Source organism: Lampetra fluviatilis, chromosome 17 (assembly GCF_964198595.1).
Source record: "Lampetra fluviatilis chromosome 17, kcLamFluv1.1, whole genome shotgun sequence".
In the NCBI taxonomy this organism is placed as follows: domain Eukaryota; kingdom Metazoa; phylum Chordata; class Hyperoartia; order Petromyzontiformes; family Petromyzontidae; genus Lampetra; species Lampetra fluviatilis.
In genome coordinates, this window is record NC_136291.1 from 3,992,124 (window position 1) to 4,016,246 (window position 24,123).

The following is a 24,123-nucleotide window of genomic DNA, read 5'->3' on the forward strand; positions in this document are numbered from 1 at the left end:
AACGACTCCCTAGTTAACATGGAAAGTTGGGCAAACGTTCATGGTCCCAACCGCATGCTAATGTTGACCCAAACGCCGCATGTTTAATGAGACATGGATACACTGACAGAATGTCAACCTCAAAACCCTCGTTTGCCACGTGTGACATTCCACTAGAACGTCACATGACATCAATGGAAAATGTATTCCCCTGTTTCTCTATAAAGGCGTAGGGAGCCTCGCAATGGTACCCTTCAAACAGGCTCAAAAGACCCGGGCCGTTATTTTCACGCCCTTCCAAGTGGCCAGTGATTTCTCGCCGAGAGTAGATGGATGGCCGTGCGTATCTGTTTAAACATCCGTGTAATAGTCGCGTGTTTTTCCTGTGACGGCCGTGAGCGTAGTCCGATTCGCATCCAAGCTTGAGTGTGGGCTCTGCGGTGCCGCATCTAAACGTAAAAAATCATGCGGAAAAAAAAAAATGAACCTGATTCGTGTGGCCACGCTTCTCAATTGAATTAGAACAATTTACTGAGCTCGATTTGAGCATCATGTTGTTGCATTCCTTTGCATTGTCAATTTTACGGTTAAGTTACCAAGACGACAAATGCTATTTGTTCCCAAGACGTTACCGAAGAAGATGGAAGAAAGATTTTAGAAAATAACGTCGTATTTGGTATTCTCCAGAAAATGTTCCACTGCAATATTTACACAGGTAAAAGTGCAGCCCTGAAATGTATTGCTCACATCACTGCTGGCTAAAAAAGCCTCCACTAGGGGAAGCTCAAGAGAGCCTCTTTGGGGAATATTTTGGCCTACTCTAATCGATTAATTGATGCATCGTTACAAGCCTAGTATATACTCTTAAGAAAGGTTCAGTGAGAGTGATAGTTTTTATTAGTCATGTAAACAATGGACATTCCTCGACTCGCAGATGTACAGTGCCAAACATTTTATTTCAAAGACGAAATTGAACAATAAAGTATTTTACAATCTTGAATGAGGAAAGTTCAAATATAAAGTGTTTTACAATGTTACAAAAAAACATTAGATGTTGAAATATAAGGAGACTTTAAGTAATCCACTTGACACATTTAAAGAATCCAAACCACTTTGCTTAAATGCAAACGTTGGGTTCAGTTACCGATGAAGGCAAAGGTTTTGACATCAACACTTCAAGTTCATTGCAACGCATCTTTTCACCATTATAACAGCCAGCGGCTCAAAATGTATGATAACCGTCCCCTATCCGTCAGCAATAACAAAAAGCAGCTATCTACAACTCTGACATCAACGTCCGTAGTCGGACATGCTGACAATGCTATGGAAGAATAACAGCTTCTCTGCAGTTTTGTTTTATTGTTGGAGAGAAGTGATGGATGTAAGAAGGTGAATTTTTTTTTTATGGATCATGAATTTGAGTTTCTGTGCAACGCCAATGTCTGCAACCCTTAACGATTACCCTTACACTCATCTATGCTGCCATTTCAATAGCCTCTTTGGCTCAAATACATTCTTATGCTCATGACACGTGCGACGAATTGTGCGCATCAGACTACACTGTTTACGATTCCTGAAAATTACAAACAAAACATTTGCGACCGTGATGTTTAGGCAAAGGGGTTTCAACAAAATTGTACAAAGGCCGAAAATACAAAAACAATCAATAAAAAGGAGATGATAAATCAAAACAATCCGTGACATTTCGCATGGGGCAGAAGCTATAGATTTTGATTTGTGTTGTACATGTTCAGGGCACTGACATTTCAGCAGGCGGCCAAATGTTGTTAATTTTCACAGCACAGCGGGGCATTTTTAGAATACCCAAGGTAACAATACAGCGTTGTCAATAACGCCATGGCAGGTAGAGTGGGAGGAAGGGACAATTTGTGCCGGCGATGCAATTGGGCCACAATTAAAAAAAACACAAGAGTAGCATCATACATCGATACGCTGAGGCTGTGCATGACATTCAGCATACAAAGGTTACGTCTTAATTGGATTGGAAGGAGCTATGTGATGGACACTTGTGAACCGCGCCGTATGAAAAAAGGGCAAACGGAAGTTACTGTGCTTCAAGCTAAATCGTAAATAGATATGTACTTACATTTTATATCAGCGGAAATTACATAAACAAGAGATACGCAACATAATTGCCTCCTGTCCTTTAAAAGCTCAAATGAAATTGAAAACGCGTAAAATATCATGTAAACAATTAACGTTATTCAACAATCAATGCCTCTTAGAAGTAATCGAATCATAAAAGTAGTTCAGATTTCCACGCTGCAGTGATAGTCATCGTTTCAGCATATATTTTAAGTGGATTTTTTCTCTCTCGTTGCCAAGCGAAATTTCCACAGCCTGGCGACCGACTGCCAACTTGCCCATGCTGCCCATTTAGCGAATGGAGACCCGCGTTGCATTTGGTGATCCTTGTAAAGCAACATGGCATCAACCGTCTGCCTGGTTCCTACTGTTTTACAGCTTAGTGGCTCAGTGTCAGAAGCAGGCGGCTCGCAAATTGGAACGCTATGAATTTTAAATCCTGGCTGGGGGGTGAATCTCAGCCCATCGTCCCTCTGGGTCAATGCAATAACCATAATCTTGTGGGGAAGTCACGGGCAGACTCGCCCCCACCACAAGGATGTGCAATTTCCATGATTGGCTCAGTATTGTTAACGGGCTAAAAAAGCACAGCCTCGTTGCTCAAAGTGAGCAGGAAACCACTTGACCATTTTCTTCAATATTTACACCATATACATCTCTCGCCTTTTCACCAATCGTCATTTTTTTGCAGGTCCTCCTGATGCCGCGGGCTTTGAACTTCTTTCGCACCGTACGTAGCCAACCGTGCTCATCGGACCGCCGCGTCCCGTGCCCTCCCCCACCACGTGCCACGCTGCTGGACGTCATGCGCTGGACGCGGTGGCGAGGCCGCGCTCGCGGATGTAGCGCAGCAGGATGCGCCCGCGGGCTTCTATCGCTACAACCAGGCGGCGCACCCCGGCCAGCCCCCCCTGGCTCTCCCAGAATACTTTGTCCAGGTGCAGCGAGTGTAGCAGCGCAGGGCCAAAGCAGGGAGACTCCAGCACTCGCACGGCCCATGCTGGAAACCTGGGTGGAACAAGAAGATGCGGGTTGTTGTGCGTGTGGTGCGTGTGGTGCGTGTGGTGCGTGTGGTGCGTGTGTGCCAATGGTGCGTTGTGCCGATGATGTTTACGAAACGTGGACTACTTTGCGTGAACACCTCCACCAGTTTGAAACGTTCAGCCTGGCCTGCCTACGATCCATCCTGGCTTTAACCAGGCTGGATTGTGTGAGCTCACAAATCCTGTGAAAAAGCTGTACACAGTACCATCAGTGAGCTCCTCCAGCAGGCAAGGCTGCGTTCGCTGGGTCATGTAGCCCGCATGCCCAGTCACCGCATGCTGCCCAAGTAACTCCTGTTTTGCCGGATAGAGGGGGCTAAATGGGTGTGACACGGGCTAGATAAGAGATGGGTTGATGTAGTGTAGAGATGAGTGGACCTGCCGATGACTGGTACCAGCGGTGTCATGATCGGCCTCTGTGGAGGAGGCTCATGAAGGATACTTCTAGGAAGTGGAGGCAGTCACCCTCCAATAACGGAGGATGGAGAAGCGATACTCACAACAGCGAGCGGAGCGCCGGGCGTCTAAAGCGCAGCAGATTGACACAGTAGAGGGCACGGGTGGTGCATCTGCCAGTTATCCCATTCAGATGAACCATGGCACCTGGGTCTGTCCCATGATCTCCTGTCAGCGTTAAGTGGACATTTGACGTGGCCTCAAGTGCACCTAGCCTTACTCTTAGGTTTTTTTCGGTAATGTCACGTAGGTAAAATAATAATAATAAAATAAAATAATAATAAATGAAAATAACTAAATTAAATCACGACGCTTCGGAAGCAACACAAGCCTCCGTCATCAGGCTAACTGCTCCAGTAAAATTGCTAAAATTACTTATTATTATTGTTATTATTTTTTACCTACGTGACTTTACCGAAAAAACCTAAGAGTATGAATCCTTGCAGTCACCAAAGCTTCAAATCTATAATTAATGCACCAAGCCTAGCTGTTGTTGTTGATACGTTGGGTGGAGTGGTGGTGTGTAGTGGTTACCGCTGTACCACACTTAAGAGCCTGGCTACCCGTGTTAGAATTCTCTCTCACGGCCAACATCAGCGACGAATATTTAAACTGGCTCTGAGCCTCTACACTTGTCCGACTCGCTCTTAGACGAGTACCTGGACCCAGGTACGGCCGGGTACGGGTACGGGTAGGCCGTGAGTCACTGGTGAGCAACCGTTTGTCACTCATTTCGGGTAGGGAACGGGTACGGGTATGGAACGGGTACCCGTACCCGGCCCGGTACGGGTAAGGAATCAAACCCCGTTTGCGACCTCTGCAACACCCCTCCTTCACCCCACCTCGCATGCGCTGTTGCCGGCCTTTAAAGTTGTCCCCTAACAGCACAAGCTCCCAACAGTCCACGTAGCTACACCCTGTCCACCCCGATGCCCGCCAGTGTGTGTGTGTGCGCGCCACGGACGTACTGCGTGATCCCTTGCAGCATTCGGAAGTTGAGGTTGTCCTCCCCTTGGAAGGGACGACCAGCGTTGTCGATGAACACCAGGCGGCTGGGGTTCGACTGCCGCACCTGCACTCACATCATCCACACGCCGTCGACAGCAGAGGTCGCAACCGGGTACCCGATACCCGTACCCTACCCGATACCCGGCTACCCGTATCCAGCCAGGTACGGGTAGCCGTTTGCGACCCTGGTGCGGCCGGGTACGGGTAGACCGTGAGTCACTGGTGAGTCACCGTTTGTCACTCATTTCGGGTAGGGTACGGGTAAGGAATCAAAACCCGTTTGCGACCTCTGGTCGACAGCGGGGGGCGGGGGGGGGGGCATTGTTTGCCACCCGGCGGAGGTGATGCCACCACGGGTGCTTGTGCCAGGCTAGGTGCACGCGCACACGCAGACACGTGCGCGTGCAAAGGCGAAGTTGCTCTTTTGTCGTCTATCGGGCGGTTGTGGCAAGCGCTGTTAAGGAGAGGTTATTGAATAGAGGCTGGCTCGACGCAGGAAGTGGCAGGAGAGTGGTGATGCTGGGCATCATCACATCCCCATACCGTGTCCACCCACGTGGTTCACCCCGTATTCCTGTACAGGGGAATTTAGTTTTCAGTTCCATACGGCGTAAATCCGTTTCAATACGGGAAAGACATTTAAAAAAAATGTGTTTGTGTTTATCCCTTGTGACGGATCTTTGCAGGATGAACGTTGGGATGTTTAAGGGGCACGGGGTGACCGATAATGTGTGAATTTGTCTGTAATAAGGTGATAACAAAAAAAAGGGGGTTGACAGGTACGCATCACCAGCCACCCGTGTCTGCCCGGTGCCGAGGGGCTTTGGCGATTTGCGCTCACCACCACGTGCACGAGCCGCTGGTGCTCCGGTCTGCTGCATTTGTCGATGAATCCCTGCTCCACGCACGAGTCCCTGGGGTCCGGGATGAAACCGCAGCAGCCGCGGTCCAGCCGGTCGTAAACCTGGCGGGAGAAACCGGGCTCTCACTCGTCGTGTTCGTGGTGCTTCCTCTGGTTTCCCTTCGTCGGCAACTCGCCGGGCTTCACGCCTTTTTAAAAAAAAAATCCTTTATAGTAAGTTCACTTGCTTGCTTGCTTGCGCGCTTACGACTGTGCAAATCTTTCGGTCGTTTTTTAACCCACTTCCCGTGATCCAATCGAGCTGACATTTTGCACACAGACTCGTTGTGCGTGACAATTTATTTTCGTGAAAAAAATTTTCCCCAAATTTTCCACTTTTTAGGAAAAAGAAAAAATTCCATATTTAATTTAAAATAACAATGTGATAAAAATGAAACTCTTACTCAAGAACAACAGGAATGAATAATAAAATAAAACCGATGCCACGCATATAAAGGATTTATAGTGAAAAACTTTGTTTTAGCGGGTTAATTTTTTACCGCTGAGCTGGGTATCATTCATCACGTTGAAGTGTAATTTACCGTGGACCATTGCAGATTGCGAACCTGTCGACGCTGCGGCCTCGTTCGCGTCAAAATTTGTAACAAAAATGTCTTAATTCGTCTGTTATTGAAATAGTGTAATTGGAACGAGAAAAAAAGATGGATTTAAGGACTCGGAAAGACTTTACTGCAGGGGTGGAGCGGTGACTCGGTGGTGAGCGCACTCCGCTATGAACCCGGTGACCTGAGTTTGCATTCTGGCCATGGCCAGCGACTGGACATATGTCATAAAGAGCTTCATGGTTCATCTTCTTGGTTCTTTCGGTAAAGTCACGTAGAAGGGAAATAATAAAATAATAAAAATAAAACATAATAAAATACAATTCTCACGACGTTTCGGCCACAACGCAAGCAGCCGTCCTCAGGTGAAGAACAGGGCTGCCGGACGCTGTCTTTCCGACAGACCTGTTCTTCACCTGAGAACGGCTACTTGCGTTGTGGCCGAAACGTCGTGAGAATTGTATTTTATAATATTTTATTTTTATTATTTTATTATTTCCCTTCTACGTGACTTTACCGAAAGAACCAAGAAGATGAATCCCTGCAGTCACGAAAGCTTTACATCGAAATTTAGCTTCACGGCTCATCGGATTCCTCCAGTATAAATGCGTATTCTGATTCTGAACGTCATTGGCGAGCGGTATCTGAACCGGCTCCCTCCACCTCCTTCACTAACCTGCATTAACAATGTTGGTGAAGTATGGCCAAACGACCCCCAATGACTGACATGCCATGGGATTTGTGGCCGTCATCATCCAGCAGTGGGTTGATAAAGGTCTGTGAATAGCTACTGCCCTGTTTTAGTCGTAAACTACATTGAATAGAAATAGTGACATCGAAGTCGATTTGTTGCTGAAAAACTATTTCACTATTTTTTTTTTATTTTACCAGGTAAGGTCCACTGAGCTATTCGCTCGTTTTCAGAAGCGACCTGGACATCACAAATTATAGCTCAACAAAGTGGCTCATCACGTGGACATTTCTAAAAGCCAAATAGTCTAAACGCATGACTTTGATTCTAAATGTGGAGGGTAAAACCGGAGGACCCGGAGAAAAATCCACGCGACCACGGGGAGAGAGACGTGAAAACTCCAAATATACAGGTGTCAGAGTCACGATCAAACCCACGACCTCCTGTGGACCTGGCGAGGTGGTTAACATCTCGCCACCGTGGCGCCCTCCACACGGCTTCTGTCCCACTTAAAGAAGCATCACCACCACCAAGAAAAGGACTTTCTAATTCTGAGTGCCGATGGAGCATCGGATGAAGGGTGCACAGGGAGGCAGGCGGACACAAAGCAGCCAGAAAATAGGGCGCATACATCGTTAAAACATGAACAACACGAACAGGTAGCCTAAAGGGATTGTCTCTCCTTAAAAAAAAACATTCCTGGCATAGACCCTGGTTCAGTTGGCATTAAATATGAACTCCTACACATGGCGCTGGCTTTCGCCTGGGTGTAAATTAAGAACTCACCCCCCCCGCTCCCCAGACTGAAGTAAATGAAAGTGATTAAACAAAGACATTTACGCCGCAGTCCAAACGCGGCACGCTGCTGCTGCTGCTGGGTCCACGCTGATGGAAGACGTCTCCACGTGGGGCAACAAGCGGAGGGGGCGGGGCCTGGCAGTCGTCACGAGAACATCGAAGGGCCACCACGGCCAAAGTTGACTACAACCTCACGCGCGCGTGTGCGTGTGTGTGCTTGTGCGTGTGTGTGCGCGTGTATGTGCCTGTGTGCCTGTGTAGTGGGGAGCGGTAGTGTAGCGGTTAGCGCGCTGCGCTATGAACCTGGCGACCCGAGTTTGATTCCCGCTCACGGCCAACACCAGTGACGATTATCTGAACCGGTCCCGATCCTCCCCTAGGTCGACTCAGCCTAAAATGAGTACCTAGTGCGATGTGTAAACATCGCCGCTAGGGAGACAAAGGCGGCCGGGCGTGGTGTTGGCCACCCACCCCCTCGTGTGCCGTGCCGGCCTTCATAGGTGCTCGCTAACAGCACTTGCCCCTACAGTCTGTTAAGGCTATACGGGGGATCTTTGTCTTTTGTGCCTGTGCGTGTGTGTGTGCGTGTGTGTGTGCATGTGTGTGTGCGTGTGTGTGTGCGTGTTATGTGCACGGCGCCCGAGTTCGATTCCCAGGTCACGGCCAACACCGGTGACGATTATCTGAACTGTTCCTGGGCCTCCCCTAGGTCGACTCAGCCTCAAATGAGTACTTGGTGCGATGTATAAACATCGCCACCGGGAAGACAAAGGCGGCCGGGCATGGTGTTGGCCACTCATGCCGTTCCGACCTTTATAGGTGCTACTCGTTAACAGCACTTGCCCCAACAGTATGTTAAGGTTATACGGGGTGCAGGGGGTGGTGGGGGATCTTTGTCTTTGTGTCCTGAAAAATTACTCCCACAGGGATTTATGCACGAGGCGCGTGTAACGCAAAACACACTCGAAGACTTGTGGAGTTCTCAAAACGATGAAAACACCGAGGGGGGCTGATAGCGTCAGCTTGTTTGACGCAAGGGGATTTATTAGCCGCGCGCATGGCTGCCTAGTTCTTCTTCTTGAATGATTATTATTGTTATTATTATAGAGCAAAGGATTTAATGCGGCACAGATGTTACTAGATCCTGTAGAGGTTTCATGTATGTCAGACGTGCCAAAAAGCAAGCGAATATTAACGGCTTGTTTACAATTGGTGTTTCGCACGAGGAAGAATGCCATGTTGGAGGATGAGGCGATGCCTTACGTAAGGCTGAAATGGCTCAAAGTGAGGTCCGCTCCAGGTGCAATTGCTGAAGTCGGATGTGCAATGTGTGAATGTGGTCAAATCTGTAAGTTATGGGGGAAAGAAAACCATAGCGACAGGAAAACAGCGCAGGCAGGAAACCCGCGAATTGTTGAAGCCACACACAGAAACTAGTATCGAACACTCATCCGTTGTGCAAAAACCATCAGCGGCTCCTGAACAAGTGCCTTGTGCTCCTCTTGCCTTAGGCCCGTCCGTCTTGTGGGCTGCTTGAATGTAAACCTAGAGTTCCAGCCACTGTAAATACCAAGTAAGATGGCTCCTTGTGTTTAAATCGCACATTTATCATCGTTCATTGACTTTCATGATCACTGCCTATGGGGTGATGTGTGGGTGACTTCTACCTCTTCCAAGACGTCTGGCCAACACGGAAGAGTCGGCAAACACATTCTCGTAGACGGGCCCTCGGGAGCTCCATTTACTGGAGGCCCTTCCGCCAGCAGTGGCGTGAGCAAGCACATGCAGGGCTGCACCTTTACCTTTTACCATTTTACTTGTACGCATGTATGTTGGACTTCTTTCGCGCCGTACGTAGCCAACCATGCTCATTGGACGCGCGGTGGTGGGCACAACAAACTTAACACACACACACAAAAAATCGGTTCTAAAAAAAGTACGAGTTTTCAATTCACTTGCACGAATCGCGCCTTTTATTTGATTCAACGTTTGCTCGTGTCTAACGAGCAGCAACCCTTTGCGTGTGCAGAAAACAGCAAGAGGCTCACAGCCAGGTCCTGCCCTGCTGCGTCTGGTTTCCGTGCGGTGTTGGCAGGTTATTTGGAGTTTGTGTATCTTTCCTTCTGCCCATGGTCGCGTGGATTTTTATCCGGGTCCTCTAGTTTTTTTCCCTCCACATTTGGCTGCTATAACTTTCCACGCGATAAGCCACTTCGTTGAGCTATCATCCGTGGCCAGGTCGCTTCTCAAAAATAGCTCTATAGCTCAGTGGGCATTGCCTGGAAAAATCAAATGTCAAAAATGTAAATGGTGAACTTCTTTTGCACCGTACGTAGCCAACCGTACTAATCGGAGGTGCACTGCAGCTTGTTGCGGATAATGACAGTGGCGACGTTCCCCAAAGCTGTCACAAAAACTCCGGGGCTTCTCCTTGTAAGACTCGTACTCGATTCATAACCTCGTTTTTACTTTGCACATGTTCTGTCGTATTGATTTTTCCAAGCGAGTAAGTTAAGATTTTTGTTGTTGTTACCAATTAAAATCTGTGTTAAATGCTAGAAAAGCTGTATTCGCTGGGGTTTTTTTAATTAAACATTCACGTTGCGCTCGCTTAAACTAACCTCGCCAGAGAGGCATTGCCACGCGACTTAACGCATCAAAAATAGCACTGCGGGTGCAAATGAGAAGGACGCGCTATATTTACCCGGGAGGGCGTCCGAAGGCTACAAGAGATGGTCACGGAAGAATGAGGAGAGAGGAGAGGCAGCGGATGAGAGGCAGCGAGAGGAGGAGGGAGCAGTGGGGGGGGGGGGGGAGAAACAACAAAGGAGGCGAGAGGGGGCATTGAATTTAAATGCCACAATGCGGCCACACGTTTTTCTTTCGTTTCACAGGGAGTTCGTGTCGGCCGCTCCCCTCGGCGGCTAATTGAAGTGGCTAACGGCCTTTCATGCGACCCGTGTCAAGTGCTGTGGTCTCGCGTGTGATGATGTCAACGCGCATTAAAAGCCCGAGGCCAACTCATTTCGCTCCACAGTTCCAATTGAGCCCTGGAGAGGCCCTATTAGACTTGGCATGGCAGGAGAGGGGGGCTGGCGGGGAAGAAAAAAAAAAGAACCCCCTAAAAGCCGGGGCCCCTTTTTTGTGCGTGAAAAAGATTGACCGAAGCAATCGTTGCAGGTCAGGCTACGTTCGCAGCGTGCCAGATCGAGCGCCGAGCCAGAGCGCCCCTGGCGAAAAAAAGCCACCTCACCTGCAAGAGGAAGTCAAACAGGGCCAATCTCCCCCACTCGGCCCGGCTCACTGGGGGGCAGGAGACACCCGCGGCTCTTCCGCCGCCGCCATCAGCGCCGTCCTCCTTGCCGCGGCACTCCCCGCGAAGCACGGCCTGGTACTGCGGCCACGTGAGCCGAAAGGAGTTCTGGTCGTCTCCCTCTTCTGTGCGGGCAATAAAGACGCGCGCACGCGAAAGGAGCGAAGATTCGCGGCGCAGACTTTACGGGCGGACTGTTGGGGGCAAGCGCCCGTTAGCGAGCAACAAGAATAAAAAAAAACGCTCAACACGTTCGGATATAACGCTGCCATGAAAAGGAATCTTTTTCGTAAAAAAAGATACGAGCCGATGTTTTGTGCAGTGGTCCTTCTTCACAACGGATATGTGTTTGTTATGATGGCGAAAGGACATTGCAAAAAAACGTCACCTATTGTATATATCTTGTCCCTTTGAGGGCAGTTGTTATTGGCAAAGATGTAAAGTTTCTTCTTCTTGGTTCTTTCGGTAAAGTCACGTAGAAGGGAAATAATAAAATGACAAAAATAAAACATAATTAAATAATTCTCACGACGTTTCGGCCACAACGCAAGCAGCCGTCCTCAGGTGAAGAACGTCGGAACGTCGTGAGAATTATTTAATTATGTTTTATTTTTGTTATTTTATTATTTCCCTTCTACGTGACTTTACCGAAAGAACCAAGAACATGAATCCCTGCAGTCATGAAAGCTTTAAATCTAAATGTTAAGTTTCTGTTAAGGCCAGCGTTGCTACACATGGGGGTGGTCTGGCCAGTACCACGCCGGGCCGGCTTTGTCTCCCCAGTGCTGATGTTTTCACATGACGCTGGGTACTCACTCAAGGCGGAGTTCACTTTAGTGGGGGCCCAGGAAAGGTTTCGGACAGTGTTCTCCAGAGGTGTGGACTCGAGTCATGTGACTTGGACTCGAGTCAGACTCGAGTCATGAATTTGATGACTTGCGACTCGACTTGGACTTGCATAACAATGACTTTGTCCCACCTATGAGATGTGGACTCGAGTCATGTGACTTGGACTCGAGTCAGACTCGAGTCATGAATTTGATGACTTGCGACTCGACTTGGACTTGCATAACAATGACTTTGTCCCACCTATGACTGATGTGGACTCGAGTCATGTGACTTGGACTCGAGTCAGACTCGAGTCATGAATTTGATGACTTGCGACTCGACTTGGACTTGCATAACAATGACTTTGTCCCACCTATGAGATGTGGACTCGAGTCATGTGACTTGGACTCGAGTCAGACTCGAGTCATGAATTTGATGACTTGCGACTCGACTTGGACTTGCATAACAATGACTTTGTCCCACCTATGAGATGTGGACTCGAGTCATGTGACTTGGACTCGAGTCAGACTCGAGTCATGAATTTGATGACTTGCGACTCGACTTGGACTTGCATAACAATGACTTTGTCCCACCTATGAGATATGGACTCGAGTCATGTGACTTGGACTCGAGTCAGACTCGAGTCATGAATTTGATGACTTGCGACTCGACTTGGACTTGCATAACAATGACTTTGTCCCACCTATGAGATGTGGACTCGAGTCATGTGACTTGGACTCGAGTCAGACTCGAGTCATGAATTTGATGACTTGCGACTCGACTTGGACTTGCATAACAATGACTTTGTCCCACCTATGAGATGTGGACTCGAGTCATGTGACTTGGACTCGAGTCAGACTCGAGTCATGAATTTGATGACTTGCGACTCGACTTGGACTTGCATAACAATGACTTTGTCCCACCTATGAGATGTGGACTCGAGTCATGTGACTTGGACTCGAGTCAGACTCGAGTCATGAATTTGATGACTTGCGACTCGACTTGGACTTGCATAACAATGACTTTGTCCCACCTATGAGATGTGGACTCGAGTCATGTGACTTGGACTCGAGTCAGACTCGAGTCATGAATTTGATGACTTGCGACTCGACTTGGACTTGCATAACAATGACTTTGTCCCACCTCTGGTGTTCTCTATTGTCACGAGCTGAGGCCGAGAATCACACGGAGGTCACTGGGTTCCACAGAGCAGTGCGCTCAAATGTGGCTGTCATCTCTGCCGTACAATCTGTCGCCTTCGGTGCGACGCGCAGGCGACGCTACGAGTGCCGTCAACTTTGTACCGGACGTCGTGGGAAAATGAATATCTCACGACACCACCACGAGAATGGGGAGAACTACACGCATCGCCTTGAGTAGCGGTGTATTGTTATGACGCAACTGTCCATAAGCAGGACTTTTAACACTCCTCGTAGATGCACAGATTTCCCATCACAGCGAGCTTTAAAAAGACGATGATCCTGAGAAAAGCAGCAGTGGTGGCAACCCGAGCATTAAATTACTTTGGATTATCTGCACCACCACTACAACACTTTAAACACATTTTTCTTTAGAACTGCTTTTTGTGTTTAGTTTCGTTGTCCTTCCACCGCACCTCCGATTATCACGGTTGGGGCAAGCGCTGTTGGCGACCGCCTGTGAATGCCAATGATGTGGCCAAAGCCACGCCGAGCCCCCGAGATGTTTACGTAACGCGCGGGGTACTCATTTGAGGCTGAGTTAATTGACCTCGTGGAGATTCCAAGGCTGGTTCAGATTTTCGGTGAGCAGGAATCGAACGGAGGCCGCTGGGGAACGTGACGCGGTGCGTTAAACCGCTAGACCAGCGCTACCGCACAGACGCTCGCACGCACGGGCATGCACACTTGAGTCGTGGTGTATTGTTATGACGCGACTGACCAAAAGCAGGACTTTTAAAGACCCCCGTAGATGTAGAGATTTCCCATCACAGCTAACCTTTCAACAAAAAAGAGGAGGATGATCCTGAGAAAAGCGTCAGTGGCGGAAAAACCCGAGCATTACATTACTTTGGATTATCTGTACCACCACGACAAACACTTTAAAACGAACTTCTTTAGAACGGCTTTTTGTGTGCAGTGTTGTTGTCCTCGCCCCGCACCTCCGATGAGCACGGTTGGCTACGTGCGGTGCGAAAAAAGTTCAACACACACACGTACATACACGCATGCATTCTGTTGTGACCATTATTGTCGTTGAGCGTTCCGAGCAAAGCAGCACCCACCGTTGGCGCCGTCGCTGAGACGCAGGATGTCTGGCACCCACCAGATGAGTGGTCGCGCCGTGCCGTTCGTGAACCTGTACGGCAGCAGCCAGCTGTCCAGCCTCCGCGACACGGCCGGCGGCGCGCGGCCCAGCCCCAGCACGCGGTCCAGGTGGAAGGCCAGCACCTCGTACGAGTCGCCCGTGCGCTTGGCCAGCGCGCACGCACCCTCGGCGCAATAGTCACGTCCCGCCTCGACGGGCGGCAGGGGCCCGTCGGACGCCGCCGACCCGCCCGCCGGTCCCAACGTGAGCCTCAGCACGGCCCCGTGGCCCGGCAGGGTCTCCTTGCGCCTCACGGCGCCGCCGGAGAGCAGGTTCAGGATCCGCAGATCTTCCCGGGAGAGCCAGGGAGGCGGGGCGGGCGCGTCCGGGGGCACGCTGCCGTTCGCGCGGCCGCCGTCGCCGGACCCGTCGAAAGCGAGGCCCAGCGCGGCGCAGCGCCTCGGGTCAGGCACGGGCGCTGGGACGGAGCCCGTTTCAGGAGCAGCCTCGTTGGGAACGCGGGGTGCGTTTCTAGGTGCAAGGTGCTTTCCGGGTCCTTTGAGCGGCGGATCGGGTTCACTCTCGACGTGGAAGAAGCCGAATCTCCCCGCCAGCCACTTTCCCCCGAGCTCTCCCAGCCAGCCGCCCTGCCCCTTGATGAGCTCCACAAGGTTGGGCTCCTCCCGCGCCTCGTTCGCTCCGTCAACTCGCCCCGCGCGCCGCTCGCGGCTCGCCGCGGCGTCTCGCCCGCCGACGACGGCGTCTCCTGCCGCGCTCCTCTCAGCCGCCTTCGCCTGGTCCCTCCGCGCCGCGTCCAACGCCCCGGGGGGGTCGACCGCCAGCCACTCGTCTCTGCTGTCGTCGCCGAAGCGCTGGCGGTCTCCTCTCACCGCCCGCGCTCGCGGTCCGTCGTGGGTCCGGCCCGGCCGCCGCTCCGTCAGCACCTCGGCGTGGCCTCCTCCTCCTCCTCCTCCTCGGCGGCGCGCGGCCCCCGCGCCCAGCGCGACGCCCCCTCGGTGCCGCGGCCGCTGGGCCCGGGGCTTGCCGCCGGGCAGCGACGCGATGATGTTGACGAGGACGAGCGCGGTGAGGACGCACGCGAGGCAGAGCAGGCGCCGCCGTCGCTTCAGGCGCATTCTCGGGAGCCGCCGGGGTGCCTCGCGTCACGGGGCCCTGCGCGCGCGCACACGCGCGGGAAGTTCACGGACGCACGCGGCGATCCCCGTCGCGGCCGTGCAGGCCGTCGGAGCAGAGGGCTGCTGGCGACCGCCCGCGAATGCCAATGCACGGCGCACAAAGCGGGTTGCGATGCGTGCCAAAGCCACGCCGAGCCGCCAAGATGGTTACGTAACGCGCGGGGTACCCGTTTGAGGCTGAGTTAATTGACCTCGTGGAGATTCCAAGGCTGGTTCAGATTTTCGGTGAGCGGGAATCGAACGGTGGTCGCTGGGGAACGTGGCGGGGTGCGTTCAACCGCTAGACCAGCGCTACTGCACAGATGCACGCACGGCCATGCGCGCACACACACACGCGCATACAGCACGCGTGCGTGACATTCGCAGGGTTCGGCGTGTGAGCGTGAAAATGTGTGGATCTCACAGGCAAAAAAGAACCCAGCAAGCTGGCAGCTGCTCTCTCAGAGTGTATTCAGGAGGGACATCACCCCCAACCCGTAGTGGCTTTTTATCTTGTACATTTTGACATTTCACAGTTCAGTTGAAGGCAGCTGGCAGTGCGCAGATCAAATATGGTGTGAGGGTGTTGTAAGCCAGGGTTGTGTAAATGAAACTTTCTTCTGGAAACTGACAAAAACAGATGTTTTAGATAAGCTAGGATAACATTAGTGTGCAATTACACGGCACGTGTTTCTTCGTGTGCAATGGTATGAATTCAATATCGTCATATAAACAGCATCCATCATGGGTGAGTTTTAGTGTCCGAGCTTTGGTTAACATTAAGGGTACAAATTCAAGAATCTTTGCCATATTTAAACAAAAACCTGACATTCAGAATGTACAGCCCATTGAACATCCACTGGTGGATGAAGGCCTCTTTGCAATGGAGGTTTTTGAGTGGACTTCACCACACTGACCAGTGTAGGTTGGTAATGTAGGGTTGCCTCGGACTGGTAACATAAGAATAGTTTAGTTTTATTTGTATATTTAAAAAAAAAGTAATTTGTTTACCTTTCCAATACTTTGCACTGCAATCGTGTTTGTTGTATTGTTTGTTGTTGTAACGTTTTTACCCGCCCCCCCACTGGACATCTGTGAAAAAGAGCTTTATATCTCATCGGATTCCTCCACTATAATTAAATATTCTGATTCTCGTTTGCAGATCACGCATCACCGGTGTAAGTCATGGCTACCGGGAATTAAACTCAGGTGACCAAGTTCACAGCGCAGTGCGCTAACCAACGCTCCACCAGTACACCACATTATTTAGATAATTTTATAGTATTCACGCAGTAGCCATACACCATCAGAGTTTTAGAGTAATATACAAATAGAAGAAGAACAACAACTTCTTCTTGGTTCTTTCGGTAAAGTCACGTAGAAGGGAAGTAACAAAATAATAAAAATAGAACATAATAAAATATTTCTCACGACGTTTTATTTTATTACTTCCCTTCTACGCGACTTTACTGAAAGAACCAAGAAGATGAATCCCTGCAGTCACGAAAGCTTTAAATCGAAACAACAACAACCATCGTTCACCACTAAGTGCCATGCTAGGTGCACTTTGCACGTTGAGACAACGTGAAGTGTCGAAGGCCCTCTGGCAGGAGGTCACGGAACAGAACCAGGTGCCATGGGTTGACTGACCGGGATGGCTGGCAGATGCACCGTCTGTGCCCCCCATTGTGCAACTATCTGCGTTCTAGCTGTCTGGAGCCCCGCTCGTTGTTGTGGGCGTCTATATACCCATACCGTGAACATATATGTACCTGCACAGTACGTAGATGCATAGACATAGACGTGGTTTATGGGTAGGACAATTAACATGACGAAGGTATGAATTGTAAATGGTCTCTAGCTTACATGGACAGGACAAGGGAGATATTTTCCGTCTTTTCACTCTGAATATCTGCATGGGTCTGTCTGGTTCCATACCTACAGTGCTCAATGAGCTATTAGCAAAACATGAACACAGTAAACCCAAGAAGCTGCTCTCACGTCGGTGTGTCAGAGCCCAGTGAATCGAAGGGTACCGGTCACGTCCATGCTGACAGCACTGCCGAAAAGGTTTTGTAGGCCCGGGGCAATATTCCAAATGAGGCTCCCTCTGATCCCCCCCCCCCCCCACCTTGGCTTTTTTTCTGAGCCCCCCCCCCCCCCCACTGGATCTGAGGCCCAGGGTAAATTGCCCCAGACGGCCTTGTCAACTCTCTACGGCCGAAGCTGTCTGCGACTGTGAATCCCACGGAATCAGGCACACACTTTAGCAAGGTCATGGACGGCTTCCACCTAAAGCCCTTCGGTAATTAGTCCATCATGTCAAAGTGGTTTTCTGATGAAGTGGTTGTAGGGCAGCGCTTATATCCTATTTGCAGGTCTGAGCCAGTGGTGAGCATTCCACATTCATATGGCAGAGAAAAGTACTCTATGAAAAGAGAAAAATAACTCAACACACTCATCAACGACGCTAAATGATCGAATTAGCCTGATCACAATTTGGTTTTGAAAATTTCGAATCTGAATTAATTGAAAATCAGTGGGAAGCACCACGAACTCAGAAAACACTTCGACACATTTACCATCAAGTGCTGCAGCTGTGGCTCACACTTTGTTTTTAAGCAACATTTTTGGCCAAGCAAGAAGCGACGGGGGAACTTTGCGTGAGACCCATAGTGGTTCGGCATGTGACAACAACGACAACAACAACGACAACATTATTACAAGGTGTACGTTGTTAACGACAAGCCATAATGTCCAGACATGTATTCAAACGATGAAAACAAAACGGCTGTTACTTACGTATGGAACAATACACTCCGAGCACTCGCGCACGCACCGTCAAAGCAAGCCAGAGAAGCGTTTTGCGCACGTGCAGTGGCACGGCTAAGTACCACCATTGAGCGGAGTTGAGATCACTTAACCCTCTTCCTAAAAGTTCACTACGTGACAGACGCAGGAGAGTTGCCTCTGACTCTTTCAGTCTACTCGGGTTTCAGGGCTGTGGACTTTGTCCTCACTTAAGGCCCCTCAGTGCCACATCCACTGAACCATGGACTTTTGCGTCTAGAAGGGTGCTGTTTGCGGGGGTGGACGTAACCAACGCTGGTATGTGTGTACGTAAGTTTGGTGGACTTCTTTCGCACCGTACGTGGACAACCGTGTTAATCGGAGGTGCGGTGGTGAGGACTGAATGGATATTTTGGATCCCCCCTCCCCAACTTTTGATTTATAAGCTCCGCTTGAGATATAATCAAGGGTATGGACTTGTAATGTGAGCACAAATGTCAGATAATGCAGAAAAAGTATAGTCAAAAGACACACTTGGAGTTAGATGACAGAAGCGAGATACTACAGACAAGATGAGAATAAGAGAGACTAATTAGCTGCTTTTAATATTACAGTACTTCGCTTTGTAATAGAGGTAATCTAAATATCAGCTCGATTTGAATTTGAGCCGATATTTGGTTCACCACAAAATTTTTTTCATGAATCCAGGAACCCCACTTGAGCCACTCGGGGTCCCTGAGCATTTGCTTGGTTCGCTTGAGCCTCGTGTCGTCGCTGGATATCGCAAAGATAAACAAGCACACTCTGTGCGATGACTGCATCTCGTGTGTAGCAACAACGCTTCGCAGCCACGCTGCCCAACAGCTTTACCGGCGGGAGCCGTAGAACTTAAACGGTCAAGGCCACGGTTTTGTCTCGATCGTTTTTTGTTTTTGTTGCAAAATTCACGGCCGTTGTGCGTGGATAAGAGGCTGGATTCATGGAAAAGTCACGGACTAAGGTGGGAGCGGTGCCAGACCTAAACATTCCCTTAATTATTTTCATTAAAAATTTTTATATCGGAACTGATTAAAAAGAATCCAAATATGTGGAGCATTGGGTTTGCATCGGGAAGGCCCATCCTGCCCTCCTCCCCCCTGGCCCATGGCTGGCGTTCAGTATTTTTCAGGCCATTCCGCACGGCATTATGTTTTTTTTTGCAAAGGAAAAAAATGTGATTTCTGCATTCACTTACCAATATTTCGATGATTTTTGTAATTCAGCTTCGCGATTTCCTGTGCCTGCCACGGCCCTCGTGGCGAAATCGCAGCCTCTGTTGCGGTGCCATAAATGCTGCACGACACCCTGATAGCCGCCCGGACAGCGCGTTCCTTCTGCACCCACCTGCTGATTTGCAGCGAGTTTCTGCTGCTGTTGGGGAGGCTGAGAAGTCACGTGCTGCGGGTCCACTCCTCCGGGAGGTGTGAAGAGATAAGCGGGCAGTGGAGAGAGCTGTGGAGAGACAGAGAAGAGAGTGGTTCATCTTCTTGGTTCTTTCGGTAAAGTCACGTAGAATGGAAATAATAAAATAATAAAAATAAAACATCATAAAATAATTCTCACGACGTTTCGGCCACAACGCAAGCAGCCGTCCTCAGGTGAAGAACAGGTCTGTCTGACTTTACCGAAAGAACCAAGAAGATGAATCCCTGCAGTCACGAAAGCTTTAAATCGAAATTTAAGAGAGTGGTTGTCATGGTGGGCGTGTGGGGAGCGGTAGTGCAGTGGTTAACGCACCGCGCCATGAACCCGGTAACCCGAGTTCTGTCCTGGGCCTCCCATTAGATTGACTCAGCGTCAAATGAGCACCCGGTGTGGTATCACTTCTGGGTAGCTGCCAGGTATGTTGTTGCCCACCCACCACTTCGTCTGCTGCGCGGACCTTGATAGGCTACACAGTTTCGATTTAAAGCTTTCGTGACTGCAGGGATTCATCTTCTTGGTTCTTTCGGTAAAGTCACGTAGAAGGGAAGTAATAAAATAATAAAAATATAATATAATAATATTATATAATTATATAATAAAATAATAAAAATATAATATAATAATATTATATTATTATATTATTTTATTATGTTTCATTTTTATTACTTTATTATTTCCATTCTACGTGACTTTACCGAAAGAACCAAGAAGAAGTCTACACAGTGCCACGGACAATCCTGGACTCACCCACGTGGCATCTGCTTCATCCATTCCGAGTTTCCAAGAAGTTCATCGTCTATCACAAGCAAACGTTTCGAGTTCATTCCCTGACCGATTCATAATGCTCATAATAACTGTAATGATGATGAAAACCGATTCGCCCGTATAATGTTTCCGCCGACACTGTCACTGCTGCCGCTCTTGCTACTGCTGCCGATTATGACAACGGTGGTGATAACAGCGACGGCGGCGACGATGGTGATGATCTAAGGACCGCCCCTGTCCTTCATCCGCACGTGCGCGCAGTCGTTGCCGAACTTTGAAAGGCATCGGCGTTGTGCGTGCGCAAGGCAAACGCATCGCTGTGGTTAAGAGTCGCGGTGTTACAGGGGCGGGGGGTGGGGGGGGAGACCGATTGGAACGCGTTCTGGAAAACTCATCGGGCCCATGTGGCACGGGAAGTGGGGTGAGGGGGTGAGGGGGTAGGGGAAGGGATGCGTTGGGGGTTCGGGGTGAGCGGAGCTAGTCGAGGAGTGCGGGGGGGGGTGATTTTTTTTCTTTGCTGGGCGGCATGCTTCTTCACCACTCCAATCTGACCCGTTTGTGATGCCCGCGATAAATTGGGGGGGGGGGGGGTGGCTATGCCGCCGACGATGATGATCCAAGCTGTCTGATGTCTTTTCTGGTCGTGCCCACGAGCTATTTTCGAATGATGCCCGAAGTTTCGTTCCTCGTGCATTTAAATTCACTTATCTTCTTGGTTCTTTCGGTAAAGTCACGTAGAAGGGAAATAATAAAATAATAAAAAGAAAACATAAAAAATAATATAGTATTTTTTATTATTTTATTATTTCCCTTCTACGTGACTTTACCGAAAGAACCAAGAAGATGAATCCCTGCAGTCACGAAAGTTTTACATCGAAATTTAAATTCACTTAATTTACCAGGTCAGGCCCACTGAACTGCGTAGCTCTTTATCAGAAGCGACATGGTCACATGATGAAGTGGCTTATCATGCTGGAATGTATAGCAGCCAAATACTCTAAATGCATCATTCTAAATGGGAAAACGGGCCCAGAAAAAAAATCCACGCGACCACAGGGAGACCACGCAAACTCAAAATATACAGCGGGCGTCAGGGTCGGGATCGAACCAGCGACCTCCTGTGTACCAGGCGAGGTAGTTAACATCTCCTAGCCACCGTGATGATGATGATGAGAGAGAGAGACACGCAAACTTTAAATATACAGCAGCAGGCGTCAGGGTCGGGATCGAACCCACGACCTCATGTGTACCAGGCGAGGTAGTTAACATCTCCTAGCCACCGTGATGATGATGAGAGAGAGAGAGACACGCAAACTTTAAATATACAGCAGCAGGCGTCAGGGTCGGGATCGAACCCACGACCTCATGTGTACCAGGCGAGGTAGTTAACATCTCCTAGCCACCGTCATGATGATGAGAGAGAGAGACACGCAAACTTTAAATATACAGCAGCAGGCGTCAGGGTCGGGATGGAACCCGCGACCTTCTGTGTACCAGGCGAGGTAGTTAACATCTTGTCACCGTGGCACCCTCCTGGGAACTTCTTCGGCGACTGAATTCAGTTCGCAGATGAATATCCAAAGATGGTGGCCGTGAACTCAACGACTGAAGAAAATTCAGTTCCTGGATAAGCTCCCAGCGCGTGAAGAGAAACGTCGGACAACACGCGGTACAACCCGAGAACGCATCGGAGAGCTTCACAGGCCAACCGTGAATTCCCACGCAGTAGCATGTTTGTGAGGATGATAATAACAGTAAATGTATGTGATCGTGACTAATTTAGCATCACTTGGTCACGTGGCTGTTGCCGTTTGATTGATGACGATCGTATTTCTGAACACTTTACAGACGCACACTGACACTGCAGAGCGCATATCGACGTCTCCGATGGAGACAGCCGCGGTGAAGTCATATTATTTTTCGAGTGGTTGTTGCTGTGTCATTTATTTTTTTAACTGTTGGACGACGACAAGCAAACAACATGCGCACACACCCCCCCTCCCTACCTGCGAAGGTGCATCTGCCAAGCTGCCATGCTTCAGTCGGTGGCCTCTCCTTGCAGCCGGACTCCGAGCGCCGAGCATCTTCCTCCAGAACCGCACGTCAAGGGCCGCACAAATTCTCGGGACGCCCGCGACCCGCTGGATGTGGCTTGCATGCCGACCCGCCAACCTCCTGCCAGATCTCCTTCCCAGCGACACACTCACAGCCTCCGCCTCCTACTCCTCCTCCTGCAGAGTCGTCCACGGATACCGCCTCTAAAATCCCAGATCATTAGGAGGCACGCGGTCGACGATTGCGTCCGGCGGCGCGTTTCCTCTGCGACGCGGCAGGTAGATCAGAAACACAGCTACCTGTGAAGACCTGACTCAAGGCGGCCAACGGAGCCCATAGGGGCGGCGGAGCGCTTATTAATCTGACCCCAGATCCGCAGAACCGCCGTAGGTCATCCAACGACCCTTGCGCCCGTCACCTCGGCGGCAAAAAAAACACCCGGAGAATTCGGCGCGCCCAGGGCGAAGCGAGGGGCATCGTCCGCTGAGCCCCCGTGCGAGAAATACGCCGCACCTCTGACATTGAGGCAAAAGCGAGCGGTGCTCGCGTGCGACGAAAGGTGCCGAGGCTTGTTGGGCGAGTTGTGGCGGCGGCTCTGGATGGGACAACAAAAAAATGCGTGCGTGGCCTCTTGCCAGAGGGGATGGGGTTGGTTTTGTGGTGTGTGGGGGGGTGGAGGGTTTGGTGATGTGAGAGTTGTGGGGGATTGGGGTGGGGGGAGCGAGGGAGTGAGAGGGAGGAGGGAGAAGTCTTTGTTTTCCTAAGACTATTCCAGTGAAGCCAGCCCCTTCTCCCCTCATTCACCCCCCCCCGTCTCCCTCTACACATCTCCCGGATATTGACTGAAATGTGGGCAAAGGAAATTTCTCGGAAGTTCTACACTCGTCTGCCTTTGACTTAGTGCTCGCGATCAACATTTAATTGGCGATAATTCAAACCAAACGTGCAAATAAAAAAAATCAGAAATCGGCTAAACTTGTATGTACCACGTCATGTGTGTATCAGAATGCCGTGCCAAAATCGAGTTTCCCCCTCATATTCGAGAATGGTATTTGAAGCAAGCCCCATATTTTGATTTAAAGCTGTCGTGACTGCAGGGATTCATATTATTGGTTCTTTCGGTAAAGTCACGTAGAAGGGAAATAATAAAATAATAAAAATACTAAACAATAAAATTCTCACGACGTTTCGACTGCAACACAAGCAATCATCATTAGGTTTGAAATCCAGAGCATTGCTTGTGTTGCAGTCGAAACGTCGTGAGAATTTTTATTGTTTAATATTTTTATTATTTTATTATTTCCCTTCTACGTGACTTTACCGAAAGAACCAAGAATATGAAGCCCGAGATTGTTACGCATTGCACCGTTCGTTTCCCCTGCCAGCCTGGGGTTACTTATATCGCGGCGTCTATAGGCTGCCAAAACTCTGCCAGGATAACAAGAAACGCCACTCGTGCCAACGAACATTCTGATATCCACACTTTAAGCACACAGCGGAACAATGAGATAGTTCGGTGGGGGTGGCAGGGAGACCTGGGTGGGTGGTGGATAAGACAGTAAGTAGACAGCTGGTGGGGTAATTAGGGTTGCTGGATTTCTGAAGTTCTCAGGATTTAAGCATTCTTTAAATAACAAAACAAGGTCACGAGACTTACGGTGAGGGCATTGTGAGGTCAACATTTCACACCTCATTCCAATAACCTCCAAGCGCTCAATCCTATGTTTTTTTCCGCACAGGCCAAACTATTTATGAAACAATTTGGGATGTTTTTAATGAAGGTCAGCGGCACAGTGGTGCACACGCTGTGCTATCAACGTGGTAATGAGTGGAGATTGTTGAACACGGCTAACATCGGCGAGCGTGTCATATCTACTGGACATCTGTAAAAAATTAACCCGT

At 49.6% G+C, this 24,123-nt stretch overlaps 1 protein-coding gene across 3 annotated transcripts; it reads right to left on the reverse strand.

Annotated features, from left to right (window-relative positions):
• Nucleotides 1–930: 930 nt before the first annotated feature.
• On the reverse strand, nucleotides 931–22,631 carry GASK1A (golgi associated kinase 1A). Of its 3 annotated transcripts, none has more exons than XM_078864014.1 (7): nucleotides 22,173–22,631; nucleotides 19,321–19,428; nucleotides 13,950–15,145; nucleotides 10,799–10,983; nucleotides 5,434–5,556; nucleotides 4,549–4,656; nucleotides 931–3,093 (listed from the first exon to the last, which is right to left on the reverse strand). In XM_078864014.1, the coding sequence occupies exons 3-7, from the start codon at nucleotides 15,106–15,108 to the stop codon at nucleotides 2,686–2,688; spliced, it is 1,983 nt and encodes a 660-aa protein (XP_078720140.1). In that variant the 5' UTR covers nucleotides 15,109–15,145; nucleotides 19,321–19,428; nucleotides 22,173–22,631; the 3' UTR covers nucleotides 931–2,685. The 3 variants fall into 3 exon arrangements, with proteins under 3 accessions (XP_078720140.1, XP_078720141.1, XP_078720142.1); XM_078864016.1 differs by having other exon boundaries at nucleotides 2,770–3,093; nucleotides 4,553–4,656; XM_078864015.1 differs by lacking the exons at nucleotides 19,321–19,428; nucleotides 22,173–22,631 and having other exon boundaries at nucleotides 13,950–15,233.
• Between the last annotated feature and the right edge of the window lie 1,492 nt (nucleotides 22,632–24,123).